This window comes from Rutidosis leptorrhynchoides, chromosome 6 (assembly GCF_046630445.1).
Source record: "Rutidosis leptorrhynchoides isolate AG116_Rl617_1_P2 chromosome 6, CSIRO_AGI_Rlap_v1, whole genome shotgun sequence".
In the NCBI taxonomy this organism is placed as follows: Eukaryota; Viridiplantae; Streptophyta; class Magnoliopsida; order Asterales; family Asteraceae; genus Rutidosis; species Rutidosis leptorrhynchoides.
In genome coordinates this window covers 339,402,941-339,423,360 of record NC_092338.1, presented here as the reverse complement: position 1 = coordinate 339,423,360, position 20,420 = coordinate 339,402,941, and the positions used below count along the sequence as shown (strand labels likewise).

The window sequence follows — 20,420 nt, the reverse complement described above, 5'->3', positions numbered from 1 at the left end:
TAATTTGACAAGGACACTTGCAATTTATATTTATGACTGATGGACTGTTATGGACAAAAACCAGACGGACATATTGAATAATCCAGGACAAAGGACAATTAACCCATGGGCATAAAACTAAAATCAACACGTCAAACATCATGATTACGGAAGTTTAAATAAGCATAATTCTTTTATTTCATATTTAATTTCCTTTATTTTATATTTAATTGCACTTCTAATTATCGCACTTTTATTTATTGTTATTTAATTGCACTTTTAATTATCGTACTTTTTAATTATCGCAAGTTTATTATTCGCAATTTCATTATTGTTATTTACTTTACGCTTTAATTTTAGTCTTGTATTTATATTTTACATTAGGTTTTAACTGCGACTAAAGTTTTAAAATCGACAAACCGGTCATTAAACGGTAAAAACCCCCCTTTATAACAATAATATTACTTATATATATATTTGTATTTTTATAAAAGTAAACTAATATAGCGTTGAGCTTTGTTCAAAGATTTCCCTGTGGAACGAACCGGACTTACTAAAAACTACACTACTGTACGATTAGGTACACTGCCTATAAGTGTTGTAGCAAGGTTTAAGTATATCCATTCTATAAATAAATAAATATCTTGTGTAAAATTGTATCGTATTTAATAGTTTTTCCTAGTAAAATAATAACTATTTTATATACACCTCGCACGACATCAATGTCCAAGAAAGTACCTTCACTCATTCGTAGAGTTACTACTCTAAGTCTCGAGTAAGAGATATCGACTACTACTTCCAACTAAATTTCGGGACGAAATTTCTTTTGAGGTGTGGATAATGTAACATCCCGCATTTTTCCGTTAAATTATTTTTTAACGCCGTCTTTTTCTTTTTAGATAATATTCCTCGTATCTAGATTCGTAACCTCCGTTAGCTAACATTCTAAATATTCTCGTTATCGGATTTTAATACGCGTTTTAAAATATTCCGTTTAGGTATTTTCCGCACCCGCTTCTAAACTCGAGGGACTAAAATTGACACGGGGCAAACTAGTTGACTAGGTCAACTAGTCCACCCTAATCACCACCATTCAATCACCTCCATCTCTCTCTCTTTCTCTCTAGCAAGAACACACACACAAACACCCAATTCAATCATTCATCATCTAAATTCGATCTAGGAGGCTTACAACAAAACAAATTACATATTTGGAATCCTCTCTTCATCCTCTACAATTTGATACCAACTTCATCTCGTTTGGGTAACATTTCTAAAACTCTAGATTTCTCTAAATTCGTGTTTTTGATTTGAAATGGTGTTAGTTAGTGTCTATGGCTCGTGTCTAGCATGAATATATGATTTACTTGCTTGATTTGTTGTTTTGAGTAACTAGTTTGAACATTTGAAATGGGTTTGCTTAATCTTGCATTTTGGAAGATTAAATGTTGTTTGATTGTTAAAGTTCATGTTTTAATTGTGTTACTAGTATCACTAGCTTCGTTTTGATGCGTAGGTTGATTAAGAAAACTTCAAAAACCCGATTATTGATTTTTGTGAATTTTGGTTAGGGTTTGTTAGACTTTGAAATGAACTTTTGATGCGTTGAATGCTTGTTAATGTTGTTAGTAAGTGTTTAGATGCAATGTATGCTTAATTACCTTCGAAACGGCATATCGTATGTGTAAATTGGATTCCCGAATCATAAAATACGTTTTACGAACTTGAAACTTTGAAAATAAACCTTTCTTGATCAATTGACGAGATTTCGGCTATTGTAAATGATGTTATTGTTGGACCATAAGTGCTTAGTTGTATTCCTCGTCAAAATACCTTTCCAACGATATATGATAGGCATTATAAGTGTTTGCGGGTCAAGAGTTGGGTTGGAAAAGGTTTTGGTTCGTGCATACTTTGAAAAACTGACAAGAATTCTCTGCCCAGATGGTGGCGCGGCGCGCCCCATCCCCGCGCGGCGCGCGGATTGGCCTGGTCAGATTCTGACCACTTTGTCCCATTTCACGTGAAATGTTTGACTAGCTACCGACCTCCGATTCACATGAAACTTGTTCTAATATACTTGTATATGAATAATTAGCATAGAAAAATAGTCCGGGACCCGACCCGAACATGTTGACTTTTTCGTTGACTTTGACCCGACCAAGTTTGACTTTTTGTCAAACTTAACCAATTAATTATGCAATCTTCCTAACATGCTTTTATACTTGTATCTTGCATGAAACTTGACAATTTGCTTCACATGCTATATTAATCGAGTCGTATTGAGCCATAGGACTAATTGAACATCTTTGACCGTTTTGTGTTTACCGTTATTGATATAACCTATATGTTTAGGTCAAGACTAGCTTTGTCTTTGCACGCGTTTACTTGTCGAAGTACTTTATTAACTCTTGCACTCAAGGTGAGATCATAGTCCCACTTTTTCAATCACTTTTATTCTTTACATCGTGGGCTGAGAAACACATACATTTCATACTTATTTACTTTTCATGCTTTTACATTGTGAACAAATACGAATACAAAGATGCATACGAGTTTGAACAAAAGTCCTCAATCCAATTATCATTAGTTCCACTTGCAGGGTGTAAGTGTAAGCGTGTAATTATGTTGTGTGGCCATACGGGTTTAACAAACCCTCATTCAGACGGTTCGCTACCGTTAGTGAATGAAATATAATTTCAACAATGTATAGTGTAAGTTCTAACACTAAATTCAAAATTCAGAGGGAAGATTCGGTTAAGCCTTGATAATTGGGTGCTCGTGATACAAATACTATTTTGGAATGTGAATGATTCTGGTTGAGCAATTCTTAAAGAACCTTGTGGTTCAATACAATTTACTTACTAAACCTATGATTTCACCAACGTTTTTCGTTGACAGATTTCTATGTTTTTCTCAGGTCTTGCACGATATGTGATACATGCTTCCGCTCATTATTTGATACTTGCTTTGGATGTCGAGTATACATGCTTTTCATGGAGCGTCTTTTGACTTTACTTTAAACCGTGTCGCCTAGATTTCAATCGTACTTATAACGTTGTAACTTAACTTTTGGTTGAACAATTCTTGTAAACTTTGAAACAATCTTTATTTTGAAATGAAGGCGACATATTTTGGTCAAACGTTATCTTAAAGACTTATAATCAGGTAATGGGACCCACGTAGCCGACGCCGTCACTTGACGATTTGTCGGGGTCGCTATAAGTGGTATCAGAGCCTTGGTTGTAGGGATTTAGAGTTCATTTGTGTCCACCCCGAGTCATAAGGTACATAGGTGAATCTAGACTACAACCGGCATATAGACTGAAGTAGGAATTACTTGACTATTTGTGCATTTATACTCGAACTCTTCTATCATATCTAACTCGTATTCGATCTTGATCTTACGTTGATAAATTTTGTTGATGCGCCACCTTGACTTTATGAAGTAATGTTAAATGCACATGAGAATCAGGGTAATATAATTTCCGGGATTATATTACGGTGATTCACATGGACGTTTCGACATTATGACATAAAGAATTTAGGGGGAGTCAAGGAAAATTTTCTCTCTATCCTTAATCCATACTCCGGTTAGTATTGTTGAAAATACTAACCAACGATATTCTTGTGTCATGAAGGAACAATGGCTCGTCGACGCGCTCCTCCCAAAACTCCCGAACAAGCCCTCCAATGTATGATAGCCACTGCCGTGGATGCGGCCATGGCCGGTCACTCCTCCAACAACAACAATAACAACAATCATCATAACAACAACAATGGAGCCAGAAATTCCAACGAAGGATGCTCCTATAAGAATTTCATAGGGTGCAAACCTCACACTTTCGATGGAACCGGGGGACCGGTTGTGCTCACCCGATGGTTTGAGCAAACGGAAGCCGTCTTTAGCATAAGCGGTTGTCGAGACCAAGACAAGGTTAGATATTCCACTCACACCTTCGCCGGTATCGCTCTCACATGGTGGAATTCGTATGTACAATCGGTGGGTATCCACGAAGCCCACGCTCTCTCTTGGGCCGACTTAAGAGGAAAGATGATCACCGAATATTTTCCTCGAAAAAACCCGAAGGCTCGAACAAGAACTAAGAGCTCTGAAAGCGGTCGGGAACGACCTTAAGGCCTATAATCAACGATTCTCCGAACTTGCTTTGATGTGCCCAAATCTTGTGAACCACGAATCTTTAAGGGTTGAACTTTACATGGATGGTCTCCCCAAGAGCATCAAACAAGGAGTAATGTCATCCAAACCCGCTAACCACCAAGAGGCTTTGAATATGGCCCGCCAATTGATTGAAACAGTGGACGAGATTGAAGTGCCGGCACGTAAAGCCGAGGATAAGTCGGGTGACAACAAAAGAAAATGGGAAGCCCCCCAATCAAGCAATTACAACAACCCCGCCAAGAAGCCCTTCATCCCCAACGGCAAGAAAGGTTATACCGGACACCTACCGTATTGTAACGAGTGCTACAAACATCATTTAGGTGAATGTGGCAAACCATTTTGCTTGAAGTGTCAAAGAAGTGGCCATGTAGCCCACGATTGTAGGAATACCGCTCCCGTCGCCCAAAAGGAGCACAATGCACCCAAGACGGGTGTTTGTTTTGAATGTGGCCAACCGGGTCATTTTAGGAGTGCGTGCCCAAACAAGAAAATCAACCCCAACGCACGCCGTTGAACTTTCAACATCGACACCTAGGATGCCCGAGACGACGATGGACTAGTCACGGGTACGTTTCTTCACAACAAACAGTATATTTCATACTTATTCGATTCGATTACCGCTAGATGTTTATTAACCAAGTCTTTGACTCGTGCTCTTTACATTCCACTTTTTTCCCCTAGATATTACTTAGACGATTTAAGTGACCAACGGAAAATATTGTGTGCCTATAAATTTTATTGGAGGATATACGTTAAGACTTTTGACTTGACACCTATAGAACTAGGGAGCTCGAAACCTATTCGTTAAAAAAAAAAAAAAAAAAAAAAAAAATGTTTCCCCATCATCTTGTATAGATTGTTGTGAACTGAGTAATTTTCGGTTGGAAACCGATACCCTCTCCCTCGTATCCATTACCTCATGATTATTTGCACGAATCCCGTAGTTTCCAAATCGACCTCCGTTCCGGTTATCATCAATTGGGGGTTAAGGGAGACGATGTCTCCTGAGTCTTTTCCGAACTCGCAACGTTAGTTGTAAATCTCTCTTAGTACCATTCGATTTATCCAAGGCTCGTCCGTATCCATAAACCTCCTAAACCACGTATGCAAACTTATCTAGACAAATCTGTTATCGTATTTATAGATGACGTCTTAACTTATTTAAGTAAAGAAGGAAAACGAACAACATCACCATCTTACGCTCGAACTTTTGAGAAAAGAGCAACTTTATACCAAATTCTCCGAGTGAGAATTTCTGTTGAACGAAGTCCAATTTTCTAGACCATGATGTTAATGGTCGAGGCATTACAATCAATCTCCAAATCAAGCCACATGTAATCAGGAAACTCTCATGACTCAGACTTACCGCAGATTCATTTTCGACTTTTTCTCGTGATGCTCGTTCTTTACCCTCGATAACTCATTAAGGTAGAAATCTAAACCTCTACGTGCCCGAATCTTGAACGTGATTATTCACACCAACCTTACTAGCTTAATTCGTATAGCACCAGGTGGGACTCAAATATGGAAATATTTCTACTTGGACGCCGAAAGGCATACTCTCTCGATGATGACCGCCTTGTTCTACAGCTCGTCACTGGGTTGAACGAATCCTATGACGCCATTGCATCTCAAATTAATCATATGGATAAGTTACCCACATTTTATGAGGCGCGTTCTAAATTGATACTTGAAGAAAGTCGAAAATCGAAGCAAACAACTCAATCATCCTCCAGTTCCGGTATCGCACTGCTTTCGGTTACTCCGCAGGCACCGGTGAAAACAACACCACCATCATACACCAACCCTCGCAACGGACAATATAATCGAGGCAGAAATTCTAATCATGGGAACTATCGTGGTAGGGGCGGTTATGGAAGAGGACGTGGTGGCAGGAATTATTCAGGTACAAACCAGAATTATTTTGGACCATATCCGAATGCTAGCTCCCATTCTGCTAATGGCCCATACTCCTATAATGGACCGCAACATCAGTGGCAGGCCAATACTTGGACTGGGCAGCAACAACTTTGGAATCCTCCTCCCTGCCCGTACCCAACCTCTTCCTGGCCCAAGACCACAAAATCCAGGTTATGCACACTCTTCTTCTTCGCATACTCCCACCGATATTGAGTCCGCTATGTACACGATGAACTTGCATCCACCCGAAGATAATAATTGGTACATGGACACCGGTGCATCATCTCACATGACAGGATCACAAGGTAAACTTATGTCTTATGTTCACTCGGGCCACCCAAAATATATTTTAGTTGGTAATGGTAATCGGCTTCCTATAAACGATTTCGATCACTCTTATATATCCTCTCCTCGCAAACCGTTACTCTTATCTAATATCCTTTATGCTCCTCAACTTATTAAAAATTTAATTTTTGTACGTTGTCTTACAACTGATAATTGTATTTCTATTTCTTTTGACCCTTTTGGTTTTACTGTGAAGGATTTTCTGAAGGGGACCAACATCCTACGGTGTAATAGCACCGGCGACCTTTATCCACTCCACACTTCCATGCTGCGACAACTCTCATCTCCATCAACTTTTATTGCTTTCAATCAAGATTTATGGCATCATCGCCTAGGACATCCGGGTGGTGATACTTTGAAATTTCTTAAAAATAATGCTTCAATAAAATGTAATTTGAATTCTAGTAATAAAGTTTGTCAATCATGCATTTTTGACAAACACATTAAATTGCCTTTTCATTCATCTTCTTCTTTTACTTATTCTCCATTTGATATAATACATAGTGATTTATGGACATCTCCTGTTGTTAGTAGTAGTGGACACAGATATTATATTTTATTTCTCGACAACTTCACCAATTTCCTATGGACCTTCCCTCTCGGTAACAAATCTCAAGTCTTCTCCATCTTCAAAACTTTTCATACATACATTCAAACACAATTTCAAATGAAAATCAAACAATTTCAATGCGATAATGGTACGAAATATAATAACCACCTCTTTCATACTTTTTGCCAACAACAAGGTATGTGTTTTCGTTTCTCCCGTCCTTACACATCATCTCAAAATGGCAAAGCAGAACGAAAAATTCGTGCCATTAACAATATAATGCGTACTCTCCTAGCTCACTCATGCGTCCCTCCTAATTTCTGGCATCACGCTCTTGCTATGGCAACCTATCTTCTTAACATCCTCCCAAGTAAATTACTCAATCACATCTCACCTACTCAAAAACTATACAAACGTCTTCCCTCCTATAATCACCTTCGTGTTTTCGGATGTCTATGTTACCCTCTTATACCATCCATTAAAATCAATAAACTCGAATCCCGCTCTACACCTTGTGTATTCTTAGGCTATCCCTCAAATCATCGAGGTTACAAGTGTTACGATTTGTCCACTCATCAAATAATTATTTCACGACACGTTATATTCGATGAAAATATTTATCCGTTTAAACAATCTGTTGTCCCTAACATGACATCTTATCAATCATTTACCTCTGATCAAACATCTCCTTTTATTTATAGTGAACCCATCGGCCCCACTTCTCCAAATCAATCCGGCCCAATTTCTACTCTAAATGAACCTATACTCACGCCACCATCCAGTCCACTACATACATCCCCTTCCAGCCCACTTACTACTAGCCCAATAAACTCATCCACCCTCCACCCTGAATACGTCTACTCCAATTTCCTCATCAGCTACTATACAAACATCTCCTAATCATATTTCTAGCTCGTCTGTTTCTCATAATTCATCACCTACAGAATCTCCTCCTCATCAACCAATTCGAACAGTTCAAACACGTTCAATGTCCGGCATATTTAAACCAAAAATACCATTTAATCTTTCCGCTACTACTACTCTTTCTCCTATTCCCAAAAATCCCAAAGACGCTCTCGCCGATCCTAATTGGAACCGTGACATGGCCGATGAATATAAGGCTTTAGTGGATAATAATACATGGGTTCTTGTTCCTCGTTTATCTAACATGCAGGTTATACGATCCATGTGGATTTTTCGACATAAAATAAAGTCTGATGGATCTTTTGAGCGATATAAGGCTCGCTTAGTTGGTGATGGTCATTCTCAGCAACCAGGGGTTGATTGTTTTGAGACATTTAGTCCTGTTGTTAAACATGCTACTATTCATCTGGTACTTAGCATAGCGGTTTCGAAAGGATGGCAAATTCGTCAACTGGACGTTAAAAATGCATTTTTACACGGTAATCTTGATGAGACAGTTTATATGTATCAACCAACCGGTTTTCGAGATCCTCGTTATCCGAATCACGTATGCTTACTGAAATGATCTCTTTATGGTTTAAAACAAGCGCCTCGTGCATGGTACCAAAGGTTTGCCGATTTTGCATCCACCATCGGTTTTCATCATAGCAAATGTGATCGCTCTCTCTTCATTCTTCATCACGGTAATGACATGGCTTATCTCCTACTCTATGTTGATGACATTGTTCTCGTTACTTCAAATGATCAGTTACGACACCGACTTATGACTATGTTTTCTCATGAATTTGCAATGAAAGATTTGGGACCATTACACTCTTTTTTGGGTATTTCGGTTACACGCTCGTCCGAGGGTCTTTTTCTTGATCAACACGCCTATACTAAAGATATCATCATGCATGCTGGATTATCTAATAGTAACTCTGTCACCACTCCTGTAGACACATGTGGCAAGACAAGCTCCAAAACAGGAAAACCATATCTTAATCCCACGCAATATCGTAGCTTAGCAGGTGCCTTACAGTATTTGACATTTACCCGTCCAGATATCTCATACGCGGTTCAACAAGTATGTTTACATATGCATGACCCGAAAGACATCCACATGTTCTCACTCAAACGCATTGTGCGTTACTTGATCGGTACGCCTACTCTTGGTTTACACATACAAAAATCCAAGATGCCTTCCCTGGTTGTATTTACTGACGCGAATTGGGGTGGATGCCCTGACACTCGACGTTCCACCTCAAGTTATTGTGTTTATTATGGTGATAATCTTATTTCTTGGTCCTCCAAACGCCAAGCTACTTTGTCTCGATCAAGTGCGGAAGCTGAATATTGGGGCGTAGCCAACGTCGGCGCCGAATCTTGCTGGCTCCGCAATCTTCTACTCGAATTAAAATGTCCCACTACAAAAGCTACATTGGTTTTTTGCGACAATATTAGTGCCATTTATCTTGCCGGGAACCCCGTTCAACATCAACACAAGAAACACATCGAACTTGAGATACACTTTGTTCGTGAAAAGGTTACCAAAGGTCAAGTTCGCATCCTTCACGTTCCTACTCGATATTAACTCGCGAACATTTTTACGAAAGGTTTACACGTCTGTTATTTGAGGAATTTCGCTCCAGTCTCGGCATTCGTTCTTCTCAGGCTTCGACTGCGGGGGAGACGGGGAGTAATAGCCGATATAATGAAATGTCCCGTTCTTATTGATTAAAAACGTTCCATATTAATTGATTTCGTTGCGAGGTTTTGACCTCTATATGAGACGTTTTTTTTTCAAAGACTGCATTCATTTTTAAAACAAACCATAACCTTTATTTCATAAATAAAGGTTTAAAAAGCTTTACGTAGATTATCAAATAATGATAATCTAAAATATCCTGTTTACACACGACCATTACATAATGGTTTACAATACAAATATGTTACATCGAAATCAGTTTCTTGAATGCAGTTTTTACACAATATCATACAAACATGGACTCCAAATCTTGTCCTTATTTTAGTATGCAACAGCGGAAGCTCTTAGTATTCACGTGAGAATAAACATGCTTTAAACGTCAACAAAAATGTTGGTGAGTTATAGGTTTAACCTATATATATCAAATCGTAACAATAGACCACAAGATTTCATATTTCAATACACATCCCATACATAGAGATAAAAATCATTCATATGGTGAACACCTGGTAACCGACATTAACAAGATGCATATATAAGAATATCCCCATCATTCCGAGACACCCTTCGGATATGATATAAATTTCGAAGTACTAAAGCATCCGGTACTTTGGATGGGGTTTGTTAGGCCCAATAGATCTATCTTTAGGATTCGCGTCAATTAGGGTGTCTGTTCCCTAATTCTTAGATTACCAAACTTAATAAAAAGGGGCATATTCGATTTCGATAATTCAACCATAGAATGTAGTTTCACGTACTTGTGTCTATTTTGTAAATCATTTATAAAACCTGCATGTATTCTCATCCCAAAAATATTAGATTTTAAAAGTGGGACTATAACTCACTTTCACATATTTTTACTTCATCGGGAAGTAAGACTTGGCCACTGGTTGATTCACAAACCTATAACAATATATACATATATATCAAAGTATGTTCAAAATATATTTACAATACTTTTAATACATTTTGATGTTTTAAGTTTATTAAGTCAGCTGTCCTCGTTAGTAACCTACAACTAGTTATCCACAGTTAGATGTACAGAAATAAATCGATAAATATTATCTTGAATCAATCCACAACCCAGTGTATACGTATCTCAGTATTGATCACAACTCAAATTATATATATATTTTGGAATCAACCTCAACCCTGAATATCTAACTCCAACATTCACATATAGAGTGTCTATGGTTGTTCCGCAATATATATATAGATGGGTCGATATGATAGGTCAAAACATTGTATACGTGTCTATGGTATCTCAAGATTACATAATATACAATATAAGTTGATTAGGTTATGGTTGGAATAGATTTATTACTAACTTTCACGTAGGTAAAAGAGTAGTTTTTATCAATCTTGTTTTACTCGCCATTTCTTCGTTTCTAATCCGTTTTGAGTGATTCCAGTGGCCACGGTTTCGTATTGAACTTAACTTTATGAATCTATATAGAAAAAGTATAAGTTTATAGTCGAAAATACAAGTTACAAGTCATTTTTGAAAGAGGTAGTCATTTCCGTCGAAAGAACGACATCTTGATGACCATTTTGAAAAACATACTTTCACTTTGAGTTTAACCATGATTTTTGGATATAGTTTCATGTTCATAAGAAAAATCATTTTTCCAGAAGTATAGCTTTTAAATCAAAGTTCTTCTTAGCTTTTAATTATCCCAACCAAAACAGCCCCCGGTTTTACTACGACGGCGTATATCCAGTTTTATGGTGTTTATCGTGTTTCTGGGTTTTAAATCATTAAGTTTGCATATCATATAGATATAGAACATGTGTTTAGTTGATTTTAAAAGTCTAGTTAGAATGATTAACTTTATTTGCGAACAAGTTTAGAATTAACTAAACTATGTTCTAATGATTACAAGTTTATAACGTTGAATAAGACAGCTTTTTATGTATGAATCGAATGATGTTATGAACATCATTACTACCTCAAGTTCCTTGGATAAACCTACTGGAAATGAAAAAAATGGATCTAGCTTCAAAGGATCCTTGGATGGCTTGAAAGTTCTTGAAGCAGAAACATGACACGAAAACAATTTCAAGTAAGATTTCCACTCAAAATAAGATTGTTATAGTTATAGAAATTGAATTAAAGTTTGAATATGATTATTACCTTGTATTAGAAAGATAACCTACTTTAAGTAACAAAGGTTTCTTGATCTTGGATGATTACTTGGAATGGATTTAGAAAACTTGGAAGTAAACTTGCAATCTTGGAAGTATTCTTGATTTTATGAAACTAGAACTTTTGGAATTTATGAAGAACACTTAGAACTTGAAGATAGAACTTGAGAGAGATCAATTAGATGAAGAAAATTGAAGAATTAAAGTGTTTGTAGGTGTTTTTGGTCGTTGGTGTATGGATTAGATATAAAGGATATGTAATTTTGTTTTCATGTAAATAAGTCATGAATGATTACTCATATTTTTGTAATTTTATGAGATATTTCATGCTAGTTGCCAAATGATGGTTCCCACATGTGTTAGGTGACTCACATGGGCTGTTAAGAGCTGATCATTGGAGTGTATATACCAATAGTACATACATCTAAAAGCTGTGTATTGTACGAGTACGAATACGGGTGCATACGAGTAGATTTGTTGATGAAACTGAACGAGGATGTAGATGTAAGCATTTTTGTTAAGTAGAAGTATTTTGATAAGTGTCTTGAAGTCTTTCAAAAGTGTATGAATACATATTAAAACACTACATGTATATACATTTTAACTGAGTCGTTAAGTCATCGTTAGTCGTTACATGTAAATGTTGTTTTGAAACCTTTAGGTTAACGATCTTGTTAAATGTTGTTAACCCAATGTTTATAATATCAAATGAGATTTTAAATTATTATATTATCATGATATTATGATGTACGAATATCTCTTAATATGATCTATATACATTAAATGTCGTTACAACGATAATCGTTACATATATGTCTCGTTTCAAAATCATTAAGTTAGTAGTCTTATTTTTACATATGTAGTTCATTGTTAATACACTTAATGATATATTTACTTATCATTTAAAATAATTAACCAAGTGTATCAATATCTTAATATGATTCATATGTACCTAGTAAGACGTTATAACGATAATCGTTATATATATAGTTTTCGAGTTTCTTAATTTAATAGTCTCATTTTTATGTATATAACTCATTGTTAAATTACCTAATGAGATACATACTTATAATAAAATCATGTTAACTATATATATAACCATATATATGTCATCGTATAGTTTTTACAAGTTTTAACGTTCGTGAATCACCGGTCAACTTGGGTGGTCATTTGTCTATATGAAACCTATTCCAATTAATCAAGTCTTAATAAGTTTGATTGCTTAACATGTTGGAAACACTTAATCATGTAAATATCAATTTCATTTAATATATATAAACATGGAAAAGTTCGGGTCACTACAGTACCTACCCGTTAAATAAATTTCGTCCCGAAATTTTAAGCTGTTGAAAGTGTTGACGAATCTTCTAGAAATAGATGCGGGTATTTCTTCTTCATCTGATCTTCACGCTCCCAGGTGAACTCGGGTCCTCTACAAGCATTCCATCGAACCTTAACAATCGGTATCTTATTTTTTTTAAGTCTCTTAACCTCACGATCCATTATTTCGACGGGTTCTTCAATGAATTGAAGTTTTTCATTGATTTGGATTTTGTCCAACGGAATAGTGAGATCTTCTTTAGCAAAACATTTTTTCAAATTTGAGACGTGGAAAGTGTTATGTACAGCCGCGAGTTGTTGAGGTAGCTCCAGTTGGTAAGCTACTGGTCCGACACGATCTATAATCTTGAATGGTCCAATGTACCTTGGATTTAGTTTCCCCCGTTTACCAAATCGAACAACACCTTTCCAAGGTGAAACCTTAAGCATGACCATTTCTCCAATTTCAAACTCTATATCTTTTCTTTTACTGTCCGCGTAGCTCTTTTGTCGACTCTGGGCGGTTTTCAATCTTTGTTGAATTTGGATGATTTTCTCGGTAGTTTCTTGTATTATCTCCGGACCCGTAATCTATCTATCCCCCACTTCATTCCAACAAATCAGAGACCTGCACTTTCTACCATAAAGTGCCTCAAACGGTGCCATCTCAATACTAGAATGATAACTGTTGTTGTAGGAAAATTCTGCTAACGGTAGGTGTCGATCCCAACTGTTTCAGAAATCAATAACACATGCTCGTAGCATGTCTTCAAGTGTTTGTATCATCCTTTCGCTCTGCCCATCAGTTTGTGGATGATAGGCAGTACTCATGTCTAGACGAGTTCCTAATGCTTGCTGTAATGTCTGCCAGAATCTTGAAATAAATCTGCCATCCCTATCAGAGATAATAGAGATTGGTATTCCATGTCTGGAGACGACTTCCTTCAAATACAGTCGTGCTAACTTATCCATCTTGTCATCTTCTCTTATTGGCAGGAAGTGTGCTGATTTGGTGAGACGATCAACTATTACCCAAATAGTATCAAAACCACTTGCAGTCCTTGGCAATTTAGTGATGAAATCCATGGTAATGTTTTCCCATTTCTATTCCGGGATTTCGGGTTGTTGAAGTAGACCTGATGGTTTCTGATGCTCAGCTTTGACCTTAGAACACGTCAAACATTCTCCTACGTATTTAGCAACATCGGCTTTCATACCCAGCCACCAAAAATGTTTCTTGAGATCCTTGTACATCTTCCCCGTTCCAGGATGTATTGAGTATCTGGTTTTATGAGCTTCTCTAAGTACCATTTCTCTCATATCTCCAAATTTTGGTACCCAAATCCTTTCAGCCCTATACCGGGTTCCGTCTTCCCGAATATTAAGATGCTTCTCCGATCCTTTGGGTATTTCATCCTTTAAATTTCCCTCTTTTAAAACTCCTTGTTGCGCCTCCTTTATTTGAGTAGTAAGGTTATTGTGAATCATTATATTCATAGATTTTACTCGAATGGGTTCTCTGTCTTTCTTGCTCAAGGCGTCGGCTACCACATTTGCCTTCCCCGAGTGGTAACGAATCTCAAAGTCGTAATCATTCAACAATTCAATCCACCTACGCTGCCTCATATTCAGTTGTTTCTGATTAAATATGTGTTGAAGACTTTTGTGGTCGGTATATATAATACTTTTGACCCCATATAAGTAGTGTCTCCAAGTCTTTAATGCAAAAACAACCGCGCCTAATTCCAAATCATGCGTCGTATAATTTTGTTCGTGAATCTTCAATTGTCTAGACGCATAAGCAATCACCTTCGTTCATTGCATTAATACACAACCGAGACCTTGCTTTGATGCGTCACAATAAATCACAAAATCATCATTCCCTTCAGGCAATGATAATATAGGTGTCGTAGTTAGCTTTTTCTTCAATAACTGAAACGCTTTCTCTTGTTCATCCTTCCATTCAAATTTCTTCCCTTTATGCGTTAATGCAGTCAAGGGTTTTGCTATTCTGGAAAAGTCTTGGATGAACCTTCTGTAGTAACCAGCTAGTCCTAAAAATTGGCGTATATGTTTCGGAGTTTTCGGGGTTTCCCACTTTTCAACAGTTTCTATCTTTGCCGGATCCACCTTAATACCTTCTTTGTTCACTATGTGACCGAGGAATTGAACTTCTTCCAACCAAAATGCACACTTTGAAAATTTAGCGTACAATTCTTCCTTCCTCAATACTTCTAACACCTTTCTCAAATGTTCACCGTGTTCTTGGTCATTCTTTGAGTAAATAAGTATGTAATCAATGAAAACAATGACAAACTTGTCAAGGTATGGTCCACACACTCGGTTCATAAGGTCCATGAACACAGCTGGTGCATTAGTTAAACCAAACGGCATGACCATAAACTCATAATGACCGTAACGTGTTCTAAAAGCAGTCTTTGGAATATCATCTTCTTTCACCCGCATTTGATGATACCCGGAACGTAAGTCAATCTTTGAATAAATAGACGAGCCTTGTAGTTGATCAAATAAGTCGTCGATTCTCGGTAGTGGGTAGCAGTTCTTGATGGTAAGTTTGTTCAACTCTCAGTAGTCGATACACAACCTGAATGTACCATCTTTCTTCTTGACAAACAAAACAGGAGCTCCCCACGGTGATGTGCTTGGTCGAATGAAATCACGCTCTAAAAGTTCTTGTAATTGGCTTTACAGTTCTTTCATCTCGCTGGGTACGAGTCTGTAAGGAGCATGAGCTATTGGTGCAGCTCCTGGTACAAGATCTATTTGAAATTCAACGGATCGATGTGGGGGGTAATCCCGGTAATTCTTTCGGAAATACATCGGGAAATTATTTTGCGACGGGAACATCATTGATGCTCTTTTCTTCAGTTTGTACTTTCTCGACGTGTGCTAGAACAGCATAGCAACCTTTTCTTATTAGTTTTTGTGCCTTCAAATTACTAATAAGATGTAGCTTCGTGTTGCCCTTTTCTCCGTACACCATTAAGGGTTTTCCTTTTTATCGTATAATGCGAATTGCATTTTTGTAACAAACGATCTCTGCTTTCACTTCTTTCAACCAGTCCATATCGATTATCACATCAAAACTCCCTAACTCTACGGGTATTAAGTCAATCTTAAATGTTTCGCTAACCAGTTTAATTTCTCGATTCCGACATATATTATCTGCTGAAATTAATTTACCATTTGCTAATTCGAGTAAAAATTTACTATCCAAAGGCGTCAATGGACAACTTAATTTAGCACAAAAATCTCTACTCATATAGCTTCTATCCGCACCCGAATCAAATAAAACGTAAGCAGATTTATTGTCAATAAGAAACATACCTGTAACAAACTCCGGGTCTTCCTGTGCCTCTGCCGCATTAATATTGAAAACTCTTCTGCGGCCTTGTCCATTCGTGTTCTCCTGGTTCGGGCAATTTCTAATAATGTGGCCCGGTTTTCCACATTTATAACAAACTACATTGGCATAACTTGCTCCGACAGTACTTGCTCTGCCATTACTCGTTTCGACACCATTTGTTCCTTTCATTCTGTTAACCCCTGGTCCGTAGACCTCACACTTCGCCGCGCTATGACCATTTCTTTTACACTTGTTGCAAAATTTGGTGCAGAACCCCGAGTGATACTTTTCACACCTTTGGCATAGCTGCTTCTGATTATTGTTGTTGTTGCGGTTATTATTGTTGTTAAGATGATTGTTGTAGTTGCTGTTGTTGTTGTTGTTGTTGTTACGATTGATGTTGCGATTGTTAGAATAGTTGTTGCGATTATTGTTCTAATTGCTGTTGTTGTTGTATTGGTGATTCTTATCACCGTTTTCCTCCCACTTTCTTTTGACTTGCTTCACATTGGCCTCTTCAGCAGTCTGTTCTTTAATTCTTTCTTCAATCTGGTTCACTAGTTTGTGAGCCATTCTACATGCCTGTTGTATGGAGGCGGGCTCGTGTGAACTTATATCTTCTTGGATTCTTTCTTGTAATCCTTTCACAAACGCGTCGATCTTCTCTTCCTCATCTTCGAACGCTCCCGGACACAATAGGCATAATTCTGTGAATTGTGTTTTGTACGTGGTAATATCAAATCCTTGGGTTCGTAACCCTCTAAGTTCTGTCTTGAGCTTATTGACCTCGGTTCTGGGATGGTACTTCTCGTTCATCAAGTGCTTGAATGCTGACCACGGTAGTGCGTAAGCATCATCTTTTCCCACTTGCTCTAGATAGGTATTCTACCATGTTAACGCAGAACCTGTGAAGGTATGCATAGCGTACTTCACTTTGTCCTCTTCAGTACACTTACTTATGGCAAACACCGATTCGACCTTCTCGGTCCACCGTTTCAATCCGATCGGTCCTTCGGTTCCATCAAATTCCAAAGGTTTGCAGGCAGTGAATTCTTTGTAGGTGCATCCTACACGATTTCCTGTACTGCTAGATCCAAGGTTATTGTTGGTATGTAGCGCGGCCTGTACTGCGGCTATGTTTGAAGCAAGAAAGGCACGAAATTCCTCTTCACTCATATTCAAGGTGTGTCGAGTAGTCGGTGCCATTTCCTTCAAAATAGTCAAATGAAACGAGTTAATCAGAGTAGTCAATAGTATTTCGTAGCTTAATATGAACTTATTTATAAAAGCTCTTTCTTCATATTAGCGTTTTATACTCTTTAATTCGGGTAGTACCTACCCGTTAAGTTCATACTTAGTAGCTAACATACCATTTCAACTACTACAATTCTATATGAAAAACTAATCACAAAAAAAATATATATCATATTCAAACCTTTATACAATAACTTGCAAACTTACAATACCACTATTTTACATATAGCATGAAATATAGCACATAAAACTTTGATACAAAGTAGTTGCGAAGATAATTCTAGTTAATAAATAAGGCGTTCAGCAAAGGCAACAAAGACACGTAATTCATACGTCCAGAAACAAGTCATGCATTCTGGTATTACTAATACCACTTCCCATCCTTGGTCTTGTGGAACGTAACCGTTGTGACCGATAGTATGATAACGTGTTGTAACGTCGTCAAAAGGACGAAGGTTACGTAATGACCAACAGTCTCGTAATAACCTAAAAACCTTATTTCTTACCCCAATTACCGACTCCGTCACTTGTGGGAACGTTTTGTTTAATAGTTGTAGCCCGATGTTCTTTTTCTCACTTTGGTGAGAAGCGAACATTACTAACCCGTAAGCATAACATGCTTCTTTATGTTGCATGTTAGCCGCTTTTTCTAAATCATGAAGTCCTATAATCGGATACATTGAGTCAAAATAATTTCTTAAACCGTTGCGTAAAATAGCATTTGGGTTCCCCGCAATATATGCGTCAAAGTAAACACATCGTAACTTATGGGTTTCCCAATGTGATATCCCCCATCTTTCAAACGAAAGCCTTTTATAAACCAAGGCATTCTTGGAACGTTCTTCGAATGTCTTACAAACTGATTTTGCCATAAATAGTTGTGCCGAGGAATTCTGACCGACTCTAGACAAGATTTCATCAATCATGTCTCCGGGTAAGTCTTCTAAAATATTGGGTTGTCTATCCATTTTGTGTTTTTATACTGTAAAATAGACAAGAGTTAGATTCATAAAAGATACTTATTAATACAAGCAATTTTTATATATATCGTAAAGCATAAGCACACTATATTACATATATTACACCGCACAAATACAACTATCTTATTCCGACTCACTCGTTTCTTCTTTTTCGAACTTGGTTCTTTTTGCTAAGTTTTTAGGGATATATGATGTTCCCCTAATACGAGCCGTCATTTTCCACATTGTTCTAGAAAAACCTGGTGGTTTAGAGGTTCCCGGGTTATTGTTACAACTTAAGAAATACGGGTGTTGACGATACATATAAAGTTCATCGGGGTTGGAATCAGATTTCTCTATTTTTATGCCCTTTCCCTTATTGTTCTTTTTTGCCTTTTTAAATTCAGTTAGGGTAATTTCTATAACATCATCGGAATCCTCGTCAGGATCCGATTCATCGGAGAATTGGTAATCCTCCCAATATTTTACTTCCTTGGCGGAAACACCGTTGACCATAATTAACCTTGGCCGGTTGGTTGAGGATTTTCTTTTACTTAACCGTTTTATTATTTCCCCCACCGGTTCTATTTCTTCTTCCGGTTCCTCCTCCTTCGGTTCCGATTCTTCTTCCGGTTCCGATTCTTCTTCCGGTTCCTCTTCGGGAACTTGTGAATCAGTCCACGAATCATTCCAAATTACATTTGACTCTTCATTATTATTAGGTGAGTCAATGAGACTTGTATTAGAGGTAGACATCTATCACATAATATCAAACACGTTAAGAGATTAATATATCACATAATATTCACATGTTAAAAATATATAGTTTCCAACAAAATTTGTTAAGCAATCATTTTTCAAGTAAACACGGTCGAAGTCCAGACTCACTAATGCATCCTAACAAACTCGATAAGACACACTAATGCAAAATTCTGGTTCTCTAAGACCAACGCTCTGATACCAACTGAAATGTCCCGTTCTTATTGATTAAAAACGTTCCATATTAATTGATTTCGTTGCGAGGTTTTGACCTCTATATGAGACGTTTTTTTTTTCAAAGACTGCATTCATTTTTAAAACAAACCATAACCTTTATTTCATAAATAAAGGTTTAAAAAGCTTTACGTAGATTATCAAATAATGATAATCTAAAATATCCTGTTTACACACGACCATTACATAATGGTTTACAATACAAATATGTTACATCTAAATCAGTTTCTTGAATGCAGTTTTTACACAATATCATACAAACATGGACTCCAAATCTTGTCCTTATTTTAGTATGCAACAGCGGAAGCTCTTAGTATTCACCTGAGAATAAACATTCTTTAACGTCAACAAAAATGTTGGTGAGTTATAGGTTTAACCTATATATATCCAATCGTAACAATAGACTACAAGATTTCATATTTCAATACACATCCCACACATAGAGATAAAAATCATTCATATGGTAAACACCTGGTAACCGACATTAACAAGATGCATATATAAGAATATCCCCATCATTCCGGGACACCCTTCGGATATGATATAAATTTCGAAGTACTAAAGCATCCGGTACTTTGGATGGGGTTTGTTAGGCCCAATAGATCTATCTTTAGGATTCGCGTCAATTAGGGTGTCTGTTCCCTAATTCTTAGATTACCAGACTTAATAAAAAGGGGCATATTCGATTTCGATAATTCAACCATAGAATGTAGTTTCACGTACTTGTGTCTATTTTGTAAATCATTTATAAAACCTGCATGTATTCTCATCCCAAAAATATTAGATTTTAAAAG

At 37.1% G+C, this 20,420-nt stretch overlaps 1 protein-coding gene across 1 annotated transcript; it reads left to right on the top strand.

Annotated features, from left to right (window-relative positions):
- Nucleotides 1-8,592: 8,592 nt before the first annotated feature.
- Nucleotides 8,593-9,474, top strand: LOC139854750 (uncharacterized mitochondrial protein AtMg00810-like). Its single transcript, XM_071844034.1, has one exon. It carries the CDS (start codon nucleotides 8,593-8,595, stop codon nucleotides 9,472-9,474), a length of 882 nt encoding a protein of 293 aa, XP_071700135.1.
- The last annotated feature ends 10,946 nt before the right edge of the window (nucleotides 9,475-20,420 follow it).

Coding starts and splice junctions, on each gene's coding strand:
- LOC139854750 (XM_071844034.1), top strand. CDS start 8,593: ATGGCTTATCTCCTACTCTATGTTGATGACATTGTTCTCGTTACTTCA.